Source organism: Candoia aspera, chromosome 1, assembly GCF_035149785.1.
Source record: "Candoia aspera isolate rCanAsp1 chromosome 1, rCanAsp1.hap2, whole genome shotgun sequence".
NCBI classification, from domain to species: Eukaryota; Metazoa; Chordata; class Lepidosauria; order Squamata; family Boidae; genus Candoia; species Candoia aspera.
The window spans coordinates 228860856-228882387 of record NC_086153.1 but is presented as its reverse complement, the minus strand read 5'-3'; the positions used below and the strand labels follow the sequence as shown (position 1 = coordinate 228882387).

Genomic DNA, 21532 nt, shown 5'->3' with positions numbered 1-21532 from the left:
TGACAGTTTTGCGTTGACTGGGTGGTAGCTCAACAATAAAGTCCATGGAGATTTCATCCCAGGGGCAAGCAGGAGCAGCCACCGGCTGCAACAGTCCCTGGGGTTTGCCCACCTTGCGTTTAGACATGGCACAAACAGTGCAGGAGGCAATGTAGTCTTTAACATCCTTACGTAATGTGGGCCACCAAAACTGTCTCCGAACCAGGTGCAAGGTTTTGACAAACCCGAAGTGACCTGCCAGTTTGTCATCGTGTGAACGTAGTAACACGTCTTTTCTGAGGCTTTCAGGGACATAGAGGCGATTAGATTTCCAAGCGAAGCCTCGGTCGAAAGTAACATTGTCTTTATTCGCAAGCAACCAAGTATCCGTTTTCAGTTCTTTTAGAAACTTTTGTTGCAACTGGGAGGGAATTGACAAAGCGTTCGGCTGGGCGGCGTCCGCAGTGGGAGGCTGCTGCGCGCGTGTTTGGCTACGCGTCACAGCCTGCATACCCAATTGGGGCGCTGTCCACAGGGTGCTGACCACTTCTGGCGCTGCCCCGGAGTCCTGAGGTTGCCTGGACAACGCATCAGCCAAGAAATTCCTTTTCCCCGGAATAAATTTCAACTGAAAATTGAAGCGGTTGAAAAATTGAGCCCACCGAACCTGTTTGGGGCTCGGTTTTCGAGGGGTACTAAGAGCCTCTAAGTTTTTGTGATCAGTCCATACTTCAAAGGGATGATTAGCCCCCTCCAACAGATGCCGCCAGGCTTCTAATGCGGCTTTTACTGCAAATGCCTCCTTTTCCCATACATGCCAACGTCTCTCAGTCTCAGAGAACTTGCGGGACAAGTAGGCACATGGCTTGAGGCACCCTGTGCCGTCTTGCTGCATCAACAATGCCCCAATGGAATAATCGGAGGCATCCGCCTGCACCACAAAAGGTTTTGAGGGATCAGGATGTTGTAAAATGGGCTCTTTGACAAAAGCTGCTTTTAGCCGCTCGAACGCCGTTTGACAAGCAGGCGTCCAGCGCAACAGCGCCCCTGGATTTCTTACTCTCCGAGTATCTCCCACACCCTTGGTTCGAAGCAGTTCGGTGAGTGGCAAGGCAATTTCAGCGAACCCCCTTATGAACAATCTGTAGTAGTTGCTGAACCCCAGGAAACTTTGAAGTTGCCTGCGGGTGCGGGGGCTTTCCCAGTCTATGATAGCCTGCACCTTGGCAGGGTCCATTTCGATGCCTTTATCTGAAATTCTATATCCCAAGTAGTCAATTTGGGTCTGGTGAAATGCACATTTAGACAGTTTGGCATACAATTCTGCTGATCTGAGTTTACTCAGTACCCTTTTTACCAGAGCCACATGCTCTTCCATGGTTTCAGTATAAATCAGTACATCATCCAAATACACCAATACCCCTTTAAACAGATGTTCATGCAGTACTTCATTGATCAATTGCATAAATACCCCAGGGGCCCCAGCCAACCCAAAAGGTAACACTTTATATTGGAAGGCTCCCAACGGGCAATTGAATGCGGTTTTCCACTCATCCCCCTCCTTGATTCGTACACGATAGTATGCTTCTCTTAAATCAAGTTTAGAGAAGATCTTTCCCTTAGCCAGATGTGACAACATGTCTTTGATCAATGGCAAGGGATATTTGTTGGAAATTGAGACGGCATTTAATCCGCGGAAATCGGTACAAAGTCTCAATGTCCCATCCTTTTTTGGGCGAAATAGAACTGGCGCCCCCACCGGTGAATTCGCCAGCTCGATGAATCCGCGCGCCAAATTTTTGTCCACAAAGTCTCTCAGCAAAGTCAACTCCTTTTGTGTCATGGAATAAATCTTTGGCTTGGGCAATTGGGTGTTGGGGAGCAGCTCGATGGCACAGTCCGTCTTTCTATGGGGAGGCAACTGGTCAGCTTCCTTTTCGCCGAACACATCAGCAAAAGTCCGGTAATCCGCCGGCAAGCCTTCCAGAGGAGGGGCCGGGCAATGCGGAGTCGCAGCTGCCGCAACCCCCACCATCTCCTCTGGGGCACCCTTCCCCTCAGTCGCTTGGTAGAACCCATCCCTAAACGTGATAGTCCGGTAAACCCAGTTGATTTGGGGGTTTTGCTGCACCAACCAGGGCACCCCCAACACCACCAAGGGACCACCTACTGGAGCCACGACGAAGGACAAATCTTCCCGATGGCTGCCCAGCTGCAAAGCTACCCGCCCTGTGAACTGGGTGACCGGTTTGCCCCCTGCCATGGACCCATCCAGCTGTGTAAAGGCGATGGGTCGCTGTAAAGGGAAAGTAGGTAGCTCCAAAGCCGCTACCACATCGGGGTGCATTAGACACCGGGAACACCCCGAATCAATCATGGCCCATACCTCTACAGTCTTGGTTTGGGAGCCCAACTTCAATTTCACCGTGAGAATGCGGTAACTACCACTCACCGATGAAGGCTCGCGCCCTTCTTCCACCACCTGCCCTGCGGCGCCCTTTAAAGCAGGTGGCTGGCGTTTCCCGCCGGCTGCAGGATTTCGGGCTCACCCTCCTCCTCGTAGAACATCGCATCGTCTCCCTCGGTTTCAGCCACCGCGGCTTTCTGCTTCCTCGGCAAGGCAGGGGACTTCGCCGGCGGTTTTCCAAGCCGTTCCTCTCCCTTTGCCTTCGGGCACGCCGCCACTCGATGCCCCTCTTTACCACATCTCAGACACAGGCCTTTCGCATACCGCTTCTCTCGCTCCTGGTCCCAGGGTCGTTGTCCTGGTTTTCCCCCGGTGCTCGATGGGTGGCTGGGCTTCACCTCCCGCCCCGATTTGGCGGTCTTTCGATGGGCGAAGATCTCATGGGCATGTTCAGCCCTCCCCGCCAGCAGGATCCATTCGTACAGCGTATATGGGTCGTCCCTCCCCAAGGACCAGCGCAGCACCTCTGTATTCAGGCCATCCTTGAATAGCTCGATAATAATGGTGGCTTGGGACCAGTCATCCACCTTCCCAGCCAGCGCTTTAAACTCCAAGGCATAATCCGCCACGGATCTGAACCCCTGCTTAAGTTCCTTCAGGGCTCGCTTTGCCCTCTCTTTCGCCAATGGATCCTCGAAGTGTTGTTTCAATGCCCAGAGGAACTCATCGAATTTTTCCAGTTCAGGCGCTTCCGACTGGCACATCTGGACATACCAGTCTGCCGCCTTCCCCTTCAGTTTGGTGGCAATGGTAATGATCTTTGCCTTTTCCGATTGGAAAAGCGACCCCCATTCCTCCATGTAGGCTTTAGCATTCGTCAAGAAAAATGAGAGTTTGGTTGGGTCCCCATCAAACTTGACCGGGAAGTCTCTCATCCCGCCTCCCGCCGGGCTGCGCCCCGCCGCCGGTGCTGCAGGGGTTTGTGCTTCCCTGGCTCGCGGCGGCGCGGGGGCCCGGGGCGGTCGCCCTGGCGATGCGATTTCCATCTGGACCGACTGGTCCCCTTCGCGTCTCCGCACTGGCCGTCGCTGCTCCGGGGACTGCACATGGGACGAAGGGGTTGAATACCGTTGGCTTGACTCTTCCCGGACTTCCTGCAACGAGGTCACATCTAAGCTCAGCTGTTTCAGGATAGCTTCTAACGAGTCCATTTTTGACTCCAGCACTCGGATCCGATCCGGAGTGGGTGAGCCCTCCGTTGGCTGCACCTGCACCACGTTGGGGGATAATGGGTATCTCTGCCTCCAGGATGGGCCCCCCGCCACCGTGGCATCCCCTTGGGTCTCATCCCAGGTGACCAGCTCGCCCGGAGAATTTACGGTAGTCTCCGGGGCGGTTTTCAGACCCTCGGCTTCACCCTCCGACTCGGAGCTCGCCTCTTCTAGGATGGCAGACAGCTCCCCTCCCTGGGACGTTCGGTCAGGCCGCCTCACGGTCGAGTCCGGTTCCCCTTCCTCCATCCTCACGATGTCGGGTTCGGTCATCGCTGGCGCTCTCCCTCACAGGGTTAGACAACTTGTCTTTTCCTGGACAGGGGCCAGCGGAGTTAGGATCTTAGATTCTCAGCTTTATGTAATGATTGCCCTAGCCCAAATACTCAGACTCACAAGAGGCTGCTTTATGAATTCTGATTTATTAAGGAACTAAAGGCAAATACAGAGAAAGCTGAGAATGAGCAAAAGCGCGCCAAATACAAACTTAAACCCTTGGTGCAAACGTATCCCGCCTCCCTCGTAACAGCCCCGCCCGGCACAGGTGCTAGCAATCGTCAGAGTTGCTAGCCTGGGAAAGTAACCTTGAGCGCAGTAGATAATGTAAATACATTCCAAAGCAAAGCCAAAAGATAACTACTCCCATCCACCCGAGAAAGATGAAACACACATCCAGCTAATGACATGCGAAACGTTACGATGTATCAAAGACATTGAAACGGCGAACATGACATCAACATACCTTCATGCAAGCTAGAAGATCTGAAAGACCACCCGCCACCATGAGGGGACCCTGAAGTGCTGCGACTGCTGCCTGGCCAAGCTATAGAGCCTGGGATGAGGAGAGAGATCGGCGCTACGCGAGGGGTCAGTGTCTCCGATGTGGAAAGGAAGGGCATAGAGCAGCTGATTGCCCAAAAGCCAAGGCTGGAGATCGAGTGGGGAAGCTGCCGGCCAAATCGCCCCCCCTCGCTGCGGATGACAGCAGCCAAGGGTGCAGCCGACGCTGGGGAAGTATTCTACTTCTCGGAAGAGGCTGAAGATGACACTAAGGAGCCAGCGGGAAACGCCAGCCACCTGCCATGAAGAGTGCCTGTGGGCAGGTGGAGGAGGATGGGCGCGAAGATGCTATGGTGAGTGCTGACTGTCCCACTTTAGCAGTAAAAGTGAAATTGGGCTCCTGCACGAAAACTGCAGAGGTCTGGGCTTTAGTTGACTCTGGGTGTTCCAAGTGTTTAACTTACCCTGATCTGGTTGCTGCTTTGGACCTGCCTAGCTTTCCCCTCCAGCAGCCTTTGATCTTCACATAGTTGGATGGTTCAACGGTGGGGGGGGGGCAGCAACCCATTTCACTGGAACTGTCGCAATGCAAATGGGCAGCCACCATGAGACTTTGAAATTCGTTGTAGCACCTGTTGGCAATCCCTTGGTAATTCTGGGGATCCCCTGGTTGACCTATCGAAGCCCGTATATAAACTGGGAACACAGAACTGTGACTTTTAAAGATGGCTTTTACCAAACTCCTTGTCATGAGTACTGATGGCGAGCAGGAGGGGGCCTCTATCCAGGGGGGGAAACGCATGTGTAGTACTGAGGAATTAAGCAGCCATTCAAAGAGACACAGATCAGACCCACCTTTTGGGGTTTATATGTCTGGGTTTTCCCACACTTCTTCAGTTTGTTAGGATTTTCTGTCTTATGTAGCAGTAATAAACACTAGAGACCTATTCCTCGTCTCAGCATGATTCCTGACTGTTAGGACACTCCTACAGCGGAGAGAACTTCACGTGCAGGGGTTGGAAGGGCTGCGATCGCCACGCCGTGCCCTAACTTGGCACATTTAGAAGGCTTGCTGGATCGATACCAAGACTTTGCAGATGTATTTGGGGAAATGGAAGCAGATCAGCTACCCCCCCCCCCACCAGAAAACTGACTGTGCATAGAGTTGGTTCCCAATGCTCAATTGCCCAAGCCAAAAATTTATCCAATGACTCAGAAGGAGCTTGAGGCATTAAGGGACTTTATTGACAAAAATCTGTCAAGGGGATTTATTGAACCTGCTAATTCCCCAGTTGGGGCCCCTGTGCTATTCCAGGAAAAGAAAGATGGCACACTTCGACTCTGTATGGACTATCGAGGGTTAAATTCCATCTCAATTCTCAACAAGTACCCTCTTCCGCTCATGAAGGACATGTTAGCTCATTTGTCAAAGGGCAAGATTTTCTCCAAGCTCAATCTTCGCGAAGCCTATTTCCGCATCCGCATACGAGCTGGGGATGAGTAGAAAACTGCTTTTAATTGCCCACTGGGTTCATTTCAGTACAAAGTCCTTCCTTTTGGGTTAGCAGGGGCACCTGGGGTCTTCATGCAGTTGATTAATGAAATTTTACATGCTCATTTGTTTAAAGGGGTCCTGGTTTAGTTAGATGATGTTCTCATTTACACTGAAACCAAGGAGGAACACAAATGCCTTCTCAAACAGGTATTACACAAGCTTAGAGATGCCAAACTCTATGCCAAACTTTCCAAATGTGAATTTCACAAGACCCAACTTGACTATCTGGGCTATCGGGTGTCTGACGAGGGCATTGAAATGGACCCTGCAAAAATTCAGGCGATTTTAAGTTGGGAACGTACCCGCACCCGGAGGCAATTGCAAAGTTTCCTAGGGTTCAGTAATTATTATCGCCAATTTATCCAGGGGTTCGCTGAGATTGCCTTGCCCCTCACTGATTTACTCCGTACCAAGGACTTGGGGGAGACACACAAGGTAAAACACCCTGGAGCAGTGCTGAATTGGACGCCTGAATGCCAGGCAGCGTTCAAAAAACTGAAATCCCTTTTCACTGCTGAGCCTATTCTACAGCACCCCGATCCCGAACGCCCCTTTGTGGTCCAAGTTGATGCTTCTGACTCCTCAGTTGGGACTATTTTGTTACAGAGAGATTCTGAAAATCACTTAAAACCCTGAGCTTATCTGTCCAGGAAATTTTCTGAAACCGAACACCGTTGGCATATTTGGGAAAAGGAGGCGTTTGCTGTAAAAGCCGCTTTGGAAGCCTGGCGTCACCTCCTTGAAGGCGCTAAATGCCCTTTCGAGGTTTGGACTGATCACAGGAATTTGGAAGCCGAAGCTTTGTTGCATTTACCTCAGGATTTTGACCAGGGGGCAGATGTGGTTGGGACTGTTCTCACTGACCCACAACTGCGCTTGGTTGCTGTCACTCAGAGCCGGACCCGTGCGCAGGCAACCCCACCCCCAGCCCAGTCTGGGAAGTGGAAAGTGCAAGTTCCTTGTCAGTTACAGAAGGACTTTCTCCAGGCACTGAAATCTGACACTTGGTTGCAAGCTAATAGAGACAATGTTTCTTTTGAAAATGGTCTGGCGTGGGTGGAACACCACCTTTATGTGCCTGAAACTTTAAGAGCTGATGTTTTGCAGCGTTCCCATGATGATAAACTTGCTGGACACTTTGGTTTTGTCAAAACCTTGCATTTGGTTCGTCGTCAATTTTGGTGGCCAACCTTGAGACGTGATGTAAAAGACTGTGTTGCTTCCTGTCCTGTTTGTGCCATGTCAAAACAAAAGGAGGAGAAACCACAGGCGCTTCTACAGCCAGTGGCCAGCCCGTCCCGTCCCTGGGACAAGATTTCTATGGATTTTATTGTGGATCTTCCTCCCAGTCAGAAGAAAACTGTAATTTGTGTTATAAAAGATTTTTTCTCCAAACAAGCGCATTTCATTCCATGTGCATCCATCCCGTCAGCCCCACAATTGGCACGCCTATTTCTCCTCCACATCTACCGCCTCCACGGTAGCCCCTCCCGTTTGGTCAGTGACTGCGGGACACAGTTTACTTCCCAGTTTTGGAAATCATTTTTAAAATTGATTGGCACCAAACAAGCGCTGTCCACTTCTTCCCATCTTGAGACTGACGGTTCTACTGAGATTTTAAACTCCACTCTTGAACAGTTTCTTAGAGCATACATTAACTACCATCAGGACGATTGGGTAGAGTTATTACCTTTTGCTGAAGGGGCTTACAACAATGCTGTCCATCAAAGTACCGGACAAACCCCTTTTCGTGTGGTTTCTGGTCACGACTTTGTTCCCATCCCTGAACTGCCACAGCCCCCTTCCCAAACATGTTCTGCGTCTGACTTGGCTGTTAAGCTGTCTGATTCCTGGCCGGTGGTTCAACAAGCTTTGGCTGATGCCCAAGCTGCTTACAAGTTCCAAGCCAATAAGCTTCGTTCCTTACAACACGACTTCAAGGTTGGGGATCAGGTGTATCTATCTACTAAATTTATCAAGTCACCACAACCCTCTAAAAAACTTGCTCCCAAGTTCATTGGTCCTTTCCCTATTGTTGATCTTATCAATCCAGTTACTGTTAAATTGGACCTGCCTCACAATTTGAAATGCGTGCACCCTGTTTTCCATTGCAGCTTGCTCAAGCCTATGCACCACTCCTCACACTGGCATCCTCAACCTCCTCTTCCTGCTCCAATCATGATTGACGGCCAACAACACTTTGAAGTCAAGGATATCATTGATTCTCGCAAGCTTTAAGGCACCCTTCAGTATCTGGTCTGATGGAAACACTTTCCTCATCCTGAATGGGTGTCTGCCCGCCATGTTAATGCTCCTGATTTAGTTCGCCGTTTCCACCTTGCTTACCCTTTGAAGCCTGCTGCTTAACGTGTTCTTTCTTTTGGGGGGCAGTATGTCATGTTCACTGTTTCAATGTAGTTTATACATTGTAACGTTTCACATGCCATGGCGCTGATGCACGTTTCTGTTTGGGAGGGAGCTGCTGTGAAACCTTGTACCAAGCTCTGTATCTGAATTCATTACTATGGAATGTGTTTGGGTTATGTTATCTGTTCAAGGCCGTTTCCCACAGACCATCAGAAACCATTAGGAGCACCTGGGATTGTGAACTTGAGAAGATTCTACGGGGGGAGGGATTTCACTTGCACCGAGGGTTTTTAGTTTGAATTTGGCGCGCTTTCATCATTCTCAGCTTTCTCTGTGATCCTGCATACTATTCTTTAATAAATCATATCTTTGAATTCCTGCTCATGAGTCTGATAGTGTTCTAGAATAGGCAACCATTACACCTCATTCTTCTTCAGCTATTCCCAGAGCCACATTTCTGTGGCCATGATCACCACTCACCCACCCACTATTCACAGATGTAAAACCTAGCCCTACCAAAAGTAAAATTAATCTAATCCCTCCTACACATACACACATTCATCTTAACGAGTGTTGTCCCAAGTGCCATCTGGAATCCCCAGTATGTTCAACTCCCACCATAAAAAGAACCTATTTCTACCCTAACCTATCTCCACCCCCTTTAGACATAATCCAGAACTGCAGTAGACTAGGACAAAAACTACATTTGATTGAGTTGGATTTACAGTGTAAAAAAGTTTGGAGATTTCTGCATTCGTAAGGCATATGTGGCCCTGGTCTAATGATTTTCTTGAAAAAATACGGTAGAACCATATTTTAAATAATGTTGGATGTAATTCTCATTGTGCTCATTTTTAAAAACGATACCACTGAAAAAGCAACTAAATTCATAAGTAGCTAATGGTCATGATGGCCGCTATCAGAGGCAGCAGTTGTGTTCACTCAACAGGCAGGACTAGAACCACTAAGGCAAGCTCACAAGAATCTAAGAACTTATAAATCGTATTTACTAAAGAAAGCTAGGAAACCATAACCCAAGACATTTCAGCCACTGCTATAATTCAAGAACAAACCCTATAGAAACACTGAGGAACCGAGGCGAGAGCGACTTGGGAGGTGTGGGTGGAAGGACAAGTCTCAGGGAAGCTGAGAGTCATAGCCCTAAGGAACTCCCCATCTGTCAGAGTGACAGGTTTACGAGCATATATTTAGTGTCCGGGAAAGCAAGGAATGGCAGACTATAGATTGTTGTAAGATTAAAGCAGCCTGTTTATAGCCAATTCTAAGCTATTTAATAAAAGTTCATTTAATTCTTCCTTTCTTTAAACATTAACAAAGTGACTCTGCTCTTCCATTTCTTCCCCACATTCTACCGAGTCACGGGTCACGTCAGCTCAGAGAGAAAGAGAAGAGAAAAACAAAAGAATTCCCACACCAAGAAAAGGTTTGGTGATGGCAGCAAAAACAGTATGTCCTTTAGTGTTTATCCCTGGGTTCATGGGGCTATGCTTTATTTTGAAGAAAGAAAAGAAAGGGGCCCCCACAACAATGAGGGTATGCCACAACATGCATCTGTGGAGCAGCAAATTGATACGAATTAAGTGCTAATCCTACAATGAAAAAGGCAGCTTCTTTTGGTCATGCCAATCATAAACCAGAAAATTTTGCGACTATCACAGTGGGTTAGTTACCTGTTTTCTCTTCTTGCTTGGAAACAAATATGGCTGCCTTGCTTTGCTTTGCTTTGCTTTGCTTTGCTTTGCTTTGCTTTGCTTTGCTTTGCTTTCCCCCTAGTGTTGCACACACATAATCATATTTTGTAGAATCTTCTTTTGTATGGTAGAAGATGTCATTCTAAATTCACCAAGGATTTGTCTAAGCTGCTATTGTAAAATTTTATAGCAATAGCAGTAATAAATGTGCCACTTCCCCTAATGATAGACTGTAGTCCGCAAAAAAATGATACCATAATAACTGTGTTAGTCTTTAAACTGCCATGAGACATTCTGATATGTGTGGGGTCTTGTCTCATTCATTGTTCTTTCTTTGTTAAAAGCTATTTAACCAGGATGGAAAGATGTACTCTGAATTTGCTTTTGTAGGCTTGCAGCAAAATGAACTCTTGCCAGCTTGTTCATAATAGTATCCACATTTTTTCTTACATTGAGGGTCTCTCTATATAGTAGCTTCCTAACACTGATCACCATTAGGTGAACTGAACTTTAACTCCCACAATGGAGCCAGAATAGTCAAACATCATATTGGATCAGCATTATGAGAATTGGAGTTCAGTCCATTTGGAGGGCTCCAGCTTGGAGATGGATATCTCTGTTGGAAGAAAACATACATAGTGCAGTTTTTCCACTGAGGAAGCAGAGATTATTGCCTGGCTAGACTTTCAGGCCCCACTTATCTATTTTTCTGAGTTGCTGGGATGGAAGATTAGCAGAGTCGCGGGGGGTGAAATTACAGGTGTGCTGCCTCTCTTGAAAAGCCTGTTCTGCTCCCAGGATTGGTTAGAAAGTAAAACTCTGACCGCAAACAACTTTAGCCAAGTAGCTGTAGGCATGAATAGTTTTGCAGTAAGAACTGTCCATTCTTGCAGGTACAATTTGTTCCATAATCAGCCATTTACAAAATGGTCTTGTTCTCCTACTCAGTGATATAAGCCCAGAATCCTCACTTGTACCCTGATAATGAAAATGTCATTTGTGCAACTGTAGAAAGTTTGCAGAATAAGACTTCTGGAGTACAAAACACTTTGTACCTGGTGAACTGAATGCAATATGTGAGTCACTGTCAAAGAGCTGTATGATCTCCTAAGAAGACAATATATTTAATCTTGAATCAGGAAGTTTCTTCTGAAGAGTGTAGCTATTATTTAGCCTAGTCAGCCAGAACTGGTCATTTTATGGTAACTTGAATTCTATTGCTTCTTTCAATTCAGTATCTAGTTATTACAAGTTAAAGGATGTGGGTAGATACCTGAAGTTGCTTTACCCAAGTCACACCATGGGTTCATCTTGCTTAATGCTGCAGAGGCTTCCAGAGATTTTGACCACTTTGACGGGACATACCATGATTTAACCTGGCAAAGCACTCATGAGCCTGTCTCCTACTCTACTTAGAATGTTAAAGTCTTGTGGCTTTATGGTTCTCTTTCTGGGTTTAACTGCCGTACAGTTTCTTATGCTACAGCTAGCATGAAGGTCATTTAAAGGGTTACGAATAAAGTTCCTTTCCTTCAGGAGTCCCACACTTCTGCTATTTGCACTGCCAAGCAAAAGAAGATACAGGTCTCAAGTAGAGTTTGGCAACATGCCTGAAAAAAAAAGATGCCATTGCTTTAAGGAATCAATTCATTAAAGTTAAAGCAACTCTGAAAGCATTGAAGTCACCAGAAAAGATGAGAGATGCTCCTCCATCTTGCGTAGCAATTTGGCAGGGTGCCACATCTGTCCAGTTGTGCTTCACCTTTCCTAACCTCCACAGAGGGAGGAGAGACCTAGCTTGGCCAGGCAAGCCTTGTAAGAAACAGCAACCCCAAATGTCCTTTCCCATCCTGTAGGGCACTTTTGAGCACTCCATAAATGTTTATTGAGAATTTATCTTTTCCTGGGTGACTTTAGAAGCTGCCTGCCAGGTAAAAATTCAATAGGAGAGATTTATATCCTGCTGGTTTATATGCTTAACAATTTAGAAACAAAGAGGGAGCACCAACTGAACTTCTGCACCATCCATTATTATTTTCTTGATACTGCTTGTTTGTATTTGAGTAGTCCCTTAGGAGAATGTTAAGACACTTAACATTTTCATGCCTTTCTGTTTCTTGTGGGACCCAGGTTCTTTGACAGAGATTGATGGGATCAATGCCAAAGAATCCCTGAAGAGTAACATGGGATACAGTCTTTTCTCATCAGTTATTGCTTATGAGAACTTCAACTTTAGTTGACTGAATTATTGGGTCTGCTTGTTGTTTATTTGCTTAGTCGCTTCCGACTCTTCGTGACTTCATGGACCAACCCACGCCAGAGCTTCCTGTCAGTCGTCAACACCCCCAGCTTCCCCAGGGACGAGTCCGTCACCTCTAGAATATCATCCATCCACCTTGCCCTTGGTCGGCCCCTCTTCCTTTTGCCCTCCACTCTCCCTAGCATCAGCATCTTCTCCAAGGTGTCCTGTCTTCTCATTATGTGGCCAAAGTATTTCAGTTTTGCCTTTAATATCATTCCCTCAAGTGAGCAGTCTGGCTTTATTTCCTGGAGGATGGACTGGTTTGATCTTCTTGCAGTCCAAGGCACTCTCAGAATTTTTCTCCAACACCACAGTTCCAAAGCATCAATCTTCCTTCTCTCAGCCTTCCTTATGGTCCAGCTCTCACAGCCATATGTTACTACGGGGAACACCATTGCTTTAACTATGCGGACCTTTGTTGTCAGTGTGATGTCTCTGCTCTTAACTATTTTATCGAGATTGGTCATTGCTCTTCTCCCAAGGATTAAGTGTCTTCTGATTTCCTGACTGCAGTCAGCATCTGCAGTAATCTTCACACCTAGAAATACAAAGTCTTTCACTGCTTCTACATTTTCTCCCTCTATTTGCCAGTTATCAATCAAGCTGGTTGCCATAATCTTGGTTTTTTTGAGGTTTAGCTGCAAGCCAGCTTTTGCACTTTCTTCTTTCACCTTCATCATAAGGCTCCTCAGTTCCTCTTCATTTTCAGCCATCAGAGTGGTATCATCTGCATATCTGAGATTGTTAATGTTTCTTCCAGAGATTTTAACTCCAGCCTTGAATTCCTCAAGCCCAGCACATCGCATGATGTGTTCTGCGTACAAGTTGAATAGGTAGGGTGAGAGTATACAACCCTGCCATACTCCTTTCCCAATCTTAAACCAGTCCGTTGTTCCGTGGTCTGTTCTTACTGTTGCTACTTGGTCATTATACAGATTCTTCAGGAGGCATACAAGATGACTTGGTATCCCCATACCGCTAAGAACTTGCCACAATTTGTTATGGTTCACACAGTCAAAGGCTTTAGAATAGTCAATAAAACAGAAATAGATGTTTTTCTGAAACTCCCTGGCTTTTTCCATTATCCAGCTGATATTGGCAATTTGGTCCCTAGTTCCTCTGCCTTTTCTAAACCCAGCTTGTACATCTGGCAATTCTCGCTCCATGAATTGCTGAAGTCTCCCTTGCAGGATCTTGAGCATTACCTTACTGGCATGTGAAATGAGTGCCACTGTTCGATAGTTTGAACATTCTTTAGTGTTTCCCTTTTTTGGTATGGGGATATAAGTTGATTTTTTCCAGTCTGATGGCCATTCTTGTGTTTTCCAAGTTTGCTGGCATATAGCATGCATTACCTTGACAGCATCATCTTGCAAGATTTTGAACAGTTCAGCTGGGATGCCGTCGTCTCCTGCTGCCTTGTTATTAGCAATGCTTCTTAAGGCCCATTCAATCTCACTCTTCAGGATGTCTGGCTCTAGCTCACTGACCACACCGTCAAAGCTATCCCCGATATTGTTATCCTTCCTATACAGGTCTTCTGTATATTCTTGCCACCTTTTCTTGATCTCTTCTTCTTCTGTTAGGTCCTTGCCATCTTTGTTTTTGATCATACCCATTTTGGCCTGGAATTTACCTCCGATGTTTCTAATTTTCTGGAAGAGGTCTCTTGTCCTTCCTATTCTATTGTCTTCTTCCACTTCCGCGCATTGCTTGTTTAAAAATAATTTCTTATCTCTTCTGGCTAACCTCTGGAATATTGCATTTAATTGGGCATATCCCCCCCTATCACTGTTGCCTTTTGCTTTCCTTCTTGGGCTACTTCTAGCATTTCAGCAGACACATTTTGCCTTCTTGGTTTTCTCTTTCTTTGGGATGTATTTTGTTGCTGCCTCCTGAACAATGTTGCGAACTTCTGTCCATAGTTCTTCCAGGACCCTATCTACTAAGTCCAGTCCCTTAAATCGATTCTTCACCTCCACTGCATATTCCTTAGGAATATTAGTGAGCTCATATCTAGCTGATCTGTGGGTCTTCCCTAATCTCTTTAGTCTGATCCTAAATTGTGCAAGAAGAAGTTCATGATCTGAACTACAGTCAGCTCCAGGTCTTGTTTTTACCGACTGTATAGATGTCCGCCACCTTTGGCTGCAACGGATGTAGTCAATCTGATTTCGGTGTTGTCCATCTGGTGAAGTCCACGTATAAAGCCGTCTCTTAGGTTGTTGGAAGAGAGTGTTTGTTATGCAGAGTGAGTTGTCTTGGCAAAATTCTATCAGCCTATGTCCTGCTTGGTTTTGTTCTCCCAGGCCATGCTTACCTGTAATTCCAGATGTCAACTGACTGCCCACCTTAGCATTCCAGTCTCCTGTGATGAAAATAACGTCTCTTTTAGGCGTGTTGTCCAGTAGGTGCTGCAGATCCTCATAGAACTGCTCTACTTCAGCTTCTTCAGCATCTGTGTTGGGGCGTATATTTGGATCACTGTGATGTTAGATGGCTTGCCCTGAATTCGAATTGAGATCATTCTATCGTTTTTTGGATTGTATCCAAGCACTGCTTTAGCCACTTTACTATTAATTATGAAGGCTACTCCATTTCTTCTGTGGTCCTCTTGTCCACAGTAGTAGATCTGGTGGTCATTTGATGTGAAGTGGCCCATTCCAGTCCATTTCAGTTCACTGACGCCCAAAATGTCTATCTTTAATCTTGACATCTCACCAATAACCACATCCAATTTGCCCTGGCTCATAGATCTTACATTCCAGGTTCCAATGGTGCGTTGATCCTTAGAACATCGGAATCGCCGTTCACCACCAGCACCGTTGGCCGCTAGCCGTCCTTTCGGTGATGAGCTAGCTGCGTCATCACGTCTGGGGCTAGTTGAACTCATCCTCTGTTCCTCCCCAGTAGCATTTTGACCATCTTCCGACCTGGGGGTCTCATCTTCCAATGGTATACCAACATATCTCTGGTTGTACTGATCCATTTAGTTTTCACGGCAAGAATACTGGGGTGGGTTGCCATTACCTTCCCCAGGGATCGTATTTAGTCTGACCTCTCTGTCATGACCTTCCCGTCTTGGGTGGCCCTTCACGGTTTAGCTCATGGCATCATTGAGGTGCTCAAGCTCCAGCACCACGACAAGGTAACAATCCTTTGCTGAAGATTGGCTCTGCTACAGAGATATTATGGAATACTCACAGATATTTCAAGTGCTAAGAAGACCAAAGATAGATCGATCAGCATGTTGTAACTAGGAAGAATTTCAGCAGAAAATGGATAGATTGCATCATCTCAATGTTGACTTAAACTGTATGTCTGTATGTTTGAATATAAATACAGTATGGGATTAGTTTTGTATGCAAGTAGGTCAACTTCTTGTGCTTAAGCAAGAGGTTAGTGAAAAGAGAAAAAATATTGAGCGGAATACCAGTTGTATTGTATTAGAATGTCTAAAAGAACTGGAAATATGGATGAAGGAGCAAAATCTTTACAGGAGGGAATTGGACCATTATAGAAAAAAAAAATCTTAGTCCAGGGAGGGAGAAGGAATAACTCTGTCGTGATTGCACTAGGTATAAGTTGATCTGGGGAATTACTTTGACAAGCTTTTAAGATTCTGTTACTTTACCCTACTGGCAATAAAGATCTTTTCAAAAATCCAGGTAGTTCTTGATCCTGGGTTTGCCAGACTTGCAGGGTTTGACAGACACACAGACCCTTACAGGACTTGATGTATGTCTCTGCTTTAACATTCTAAGCATAATTTAACTTCATACAGCAAAATATATTGGATAATTGCTAGGATCATCATTTGCACTTCATGTAATTTTATTTTATTGTTCATAGGAGTTGATTTTAAAATGAAGACTATAGAAGTAGATGGAATTAAGGTCCGAATACAGATCTGGTAAGTGATCCAGGTATTATGTTTGTTATGGATTAATTGAGTGATCTTAAACAACTTATACATTTCAGCATAAAATGAGTGACTGTGATATAACTTAAAAGATAGTTAGAAAGTATCATATGCATACAAGTGTAAAGCACTTTGCAAATCATGAGCGTTTTAAATGACTACTAGCAGTAAGGAATTAATATTCTGTGTTGAACACCTTCAAGTAAAGAGGTTCTATAAAAGTCAGATCTTCCTTGGTGATAGGCATAGGTATCTGCAGTGGAGCAAGTGATATCACACATGTCATGACATCATTCTGCAGCTAATGTGCTGTATGTGATGATGCAACTGACACAAACCACATCATTCCCATTATTTCCACTATGGCTTCATGACACAGTTCATATCATCATGCTTTTACTGGGTGTTTATGGTGAGAGCTCAGCTGTTATGCCATTGCTGTATGGTTGGAAGATCAATTCTATGGCAGAGGGTAGCAGAATACTGGGGCTGAAAGCCTGTGCTAGGTTGGGCCAGAGCCAAAGCTGATGGGGCAGACAGACCTTGCTGCACTTCTTCTCTGCCACATCCTCTCCATCCCATCTGGGAAGAGGGTTCTCCTTAGCTTCCCTTCTACCTTCTCTTCTCATGATGTTCTGAGGGATGCAAGAGGAAATCTCCTGACCATGGGACTGGGGGACTTAAATCCTTTGATCCCACAGTGGCCCCAGTTCAAATTGGGACTTGGCTGTGCCTTTTTCCTAATGCAAATTGCAGGTATTGACAGCTTAAAGAGAAGAGGCAATGAGTAATGTCCTGTTAAAATGAAACGTGGATGCCTCGTTCATTTATGACATGAAAGGGGCATTTATTTTCTATTATTGTTTTTTATAGGAATAAATTTAAAGCTATCCAGCAGGGGGCAGCCAAGTCACACATGCTTCTCAAACTGAAACCTGGTCTACAGTTTGTTCTCAGATGCATTGGCAGGGAAGTTACACCTTGTAAATTATTAGCTGTGGCCAGTTTTGGGCCAGAGTCCAGATCAGATATAAGAAAGGCTGTAAAAGCAGAAAGATAATCAGTATGCACCAGCTGTTTGGACTCTTCCACTGCCCTTTACTGTCTTTATGCTGCTGTGCAAGTGAATGTGCGTGGCCTCTGCTGGCAGGATGAAGAAGGAATACAGTTGGAAATCATGCCTGATCTCTAATTTCACACAATTCAGAGAAGGGGGTGAGGTAACAGGCAGACCATCGGTTCACCTGTGGCAATTGCTGTTTGGTCCAGTTATCTATTTAACCAGTGTCACTTAAGACTCGCTAATGTATTAATTTACTTTATTTTCCTTCCCTGTCCCCTTCTCTCTTCCTTTTCGTGTACAGTACTATATATGCAATGTAGGCAAGGACTTCCATGTTTAAATGTAGATATTTTAAGCACTTTTTATGGTATGATGGCAATAAGTTTACATTTATCCATGTGACCCTGTTAAGCAAAGTTGGAATGGCTCATGAATATAATTTGCATTGTATGACACTCAGTCTTTTGTGCTGCACACATCCATGAACATTTTTTTCCATGGATGGGCAATGTATGGTAAACAGGAGGCATTTAAAAGAACCTATTCTTACAGTGCAATTTTGAAGCACGTTTACCCAGGAACATCAACCCCTTACTCCCTAATAAGTGTACATAGTAGTGTCATCCTATTCTGAAATAAGCACCAAATGTATTTGACACAGTACACAGAAGGTTGGCATTGGCTGGTTTGTTTGTTTACGCTTTCATTTCAGTTCTTCTCCACCCCTCCGTAATGCCCCCATTAAATCATCATATGGTTTTTATATAATTGTTATAACTTTGTTTTTATATTGTTTTTGTTTTTTATAGTGTTTATAAATTGCTGTGAGCCTTCCAGAGTCATATATTTGAGATGAGTGGCTGTGGAAATTGAAATAAATAAATAAATAAATAAGATTCTGGCCATTGATATTTGAAAATTAAAGCTTAGAACTACATCACCAGCATCTCAAACAGACTTAGGACCAGAGTGGCCAAATTATGCCTATAGCTCATTATTTCTCTTTGCCTGAATTGTACTTCAAGCTACTCTGGCAGTCTGCATATCCCTCCCCCTCCCTCCACTTGGTGGGGACAGCTGGCCCCTGGCCTCCCAGTGTTTCCAGTCTTGGCCTGGATTGGGTCCCAACTTGCTCAGTCCTTGGGCCAGCACCATTGCCCCTCTATAGGTACTTATAGTATCCTTCTCTCTGCTTTTCAAGCCTATTGGTTTCTCAAGAACATTCGTCTTTTAGAATCTGAAAACTGAAGAAGTTACATAAAGCTGTATGCATACAGATTTTTCACTTTTGAGAAGACTTTGAGGTGGGTAGGGCAGGATGCATTCATGAAGCTTTGTCCAGATAACATGCCTTCCATCTGGTGCTTCCTTTCAGTTTTTCTCTCTTTGTTCCCTGGAGTTTTAAAACATACAGTGGCATCTCTGAAACCAACCTTCTTCCACTACATTGCTTCCTTCCGTTATGGAACTGGTCCCCATTATCTCAGAGTTTCAGAAAAGAGCTCAGAGCATCTCTTTAATTTGGCCTTTAATAATGTGCCACTACTAGGTTTATATACAGTGCTTGAATATTTTAATGCTTTTACTGCTGTTATAGATCTTTTCCTTTTTAATTTTTCTTGCATACCAGCTTAGAACAGCATATAAATGCCATAAATAAAGCATTATTCCTAACTTTGCTGAGCTGTTGTTCCTGAAACCTGTGGGAAGTTTTGAGGTTGAGTTTTCTATCAGTGGGATGCTGGATTTGACCTCATACCATAAATTGCATTACCAATGAAAAGTGAGGTTTCCACTTTCCATAATAACATCTGCTTCTGTTCCAGGGATACTGCAGGTCAGGAGCGATACCAAACAATCACTAAACAGTACTACAGGCGTGCCCAGGTATAACACTTTTGGCTAAAAGTAGAGATGAAAATACAGTATTCTGTGGTAAAAAACTGCTGCAGTATTGCAGTGTAATTTCTCTGTTCATAATGTTTGCCAACATAAATCCAACCAGATTTTTTTGAAATGCAGGGGGGATGACCTGACTGGATGATCTGGGAATTATCTTATGAGAAAGGCTGACAATAGTCAGCTTTGGGACGAAGAAAAGATCCCAGGGTTAAATGTAGCAAATGAAATCAGGAGACAGGAAGAGGATAGACAAGCATCTATCGAGTTTGGGAGAAGCACTCGTCCTTCATTCTGTTTGGTGAAAACTGTCCTCACAGAGGTGAGAACAGTATGGCTGCTTCTGTCCTTCCTGGCTGGACAACTGTAGGAGCCTGTAGTTCTGGATCACCTGCATGGAGCAAGGGGTTGGATGGGATGGCTTCCCAGGCTCCTTCCTGCTTTGTGATTCATTCTTCCAAAGGGAGAGAGAGACCTTTCCACCTGGGGCTTTGCACTACTTTGGATGTGTTTATTGTTTATTTAAAACTTTTATATGGCTGCCCATCTTAAACCAACTCTGGGCAGCTCACAACCCAAGGATAGAAACAAAACATGCAAGCAATAAAACAAAAGCTATAAAAACCAGAAACAGAAAAACCTGTTTGGATTGGCACTACACCCCAGCCTTTACATTTTCATTGTGCAATTCTGAGACAGAGTTTCCCTGTGCTGGGAACTCCCCACTGCCTGCCCTCCAGCTCTGTGGTCTTCCCCCTCCCCTCCAGTGTAATGCCTCTGGAGTGCCAGGGTAGCCTCACAACAGGCTGCAGGGATTTCTCTAGCCAGCCTGACTAGTTTTTATTTTTCCTCACTGGAAACTAACAGCGTGTATACTTTTAGAATGTTAGGAGAGAGTCTGAGAGAGTCTGGGGAGGGTTTGGGAGATGCCACACTGGCCTTGAGAAATACGTATCAATGACCCTTTCGCTACCCTGTCCAGTCCCTAATGCTGTACACAGATAAGTATCTTCCTGCATTTCTATTCTAATGTATTGAAAGGACAGCCAGACAACATTAAGTGTGTGTGTGTGTGCGTGTGTGCGTGCGCACACGCACACGCACGCACATGCATGCATGCAAGTCTTCAAGTCATTGTTGACTCCTGGCAACTGCCTGGACGAGTCCCTGCAGTTTTCTTGGCAAGATTTTCAGAAGTGGTTTGCCCTTGCCTGCTTCCTAGGGCTGAGAGAGAGGGACTGGCCTAAGGCCACCCAGCTGGCTTCGTGCCTAAGGCAGGACTAGAACTCCCAGTTTCCTAGTTTCTAGTCCGGCGCCTTAATCACTGCACCAAACTGGCTCTGTTTATATATTTATTTATTTATTATTCAAATGTCTATCACTGCCCATCTCCCCCCAAAAAGGGGGACTCTGGGTGGTTTATAATAAAACTGACCATTTAAAACCATCAGTGCATAAATTACAAAGCAATTACCATCTACATTAAATGCATCATTTCCCAAATGCTTTCTTGTGCTCCTTTCCTGGGAAGAATAATAGGGCATGACCTAATAACAAATCTGTTTCCCTCTGAGTAAAGGCCCCTTCTCCTTTTCACTTGTGTGATGCCCACATTTCTTTTGCTCCCTTACCTGGTTCTCTTTCCAGGGGATATTTTTGGTTTACGACATTAGCAGTGAGCGTTCATATCAGCACATAATGAAATGGGCCAGTGATGTGGATGAGGTAAGCAAAAGCATTTCCTTGCCTTTTGCAAATTTACTGGAGGAGGTTGGCTGAAGCATTAGAGGGGATGCGGTGGCCCAGTGGCTCTCCTGCTTCTGCACAGAGGGACATTCTGACTTGTCACTGAAGAAGCCTTGATCACCCTTAAAAGGCATGCGAGGCATAGCTGGTAATACATTTTCCTCTTTCCCCCAGGATTGGCCACGTAATTCTCACTTGGTTGAACTAAACCAGTGAACTGTAGATGTTAACTTGGGATACCTTTTATATTCTGCTCCCCCTTCACTGAAATAATTTGCTGCCTTCTGAGCGAATTTAAGGGAAAATTTAATCTGTTTGGGATGAAGGAAATGATACGGGGCGTGGTGCAGGGAATTAGATCTCGGAGCTCATGTTTCTGGCTAATTTTCTGGCGGCTCAATTATATTTTGGGTCTTTGAAGCCCATTCCTTACAAGACAAGTTGAAATGCTTATGGGATAAAGAATATATCAGATGGTGCTTTTTTAATCCTGAGAGATAAAAGTAACTGCTCCTGTGCTTATTCTTCT

The 21532-nt window shown here is 45.3% G+C and overlaps 1 protein-coding gene across 2 annotated transcripts in view; it reads left to right on the top strand.

The window, feature by feature from the left end:
* Positions 1-21532, top strand: part of RAB15 (RAB15, member RAS oncogene family) — a 53062-nt gene that overhangs the window by 17262 nt on the left and 14268 nt on the right. For both annotated transcript variants that reach the window (XM_063288973.1, XM_063288974.1), the window contains exons 2-4: positions 16226-16286; positions 19185-19245; positions 20905-20982. In XM_063288973.1, the coding sequence (XP_063145043.1) occupies positions 16226-16286; positions 19185-19245; positions 20905-20982 (200 nt within the window). The remainder of the gene's footprint in view (positions 1-16225; positions 16287-19184; positions 19246-20904; positions 20983-21532) is intronic.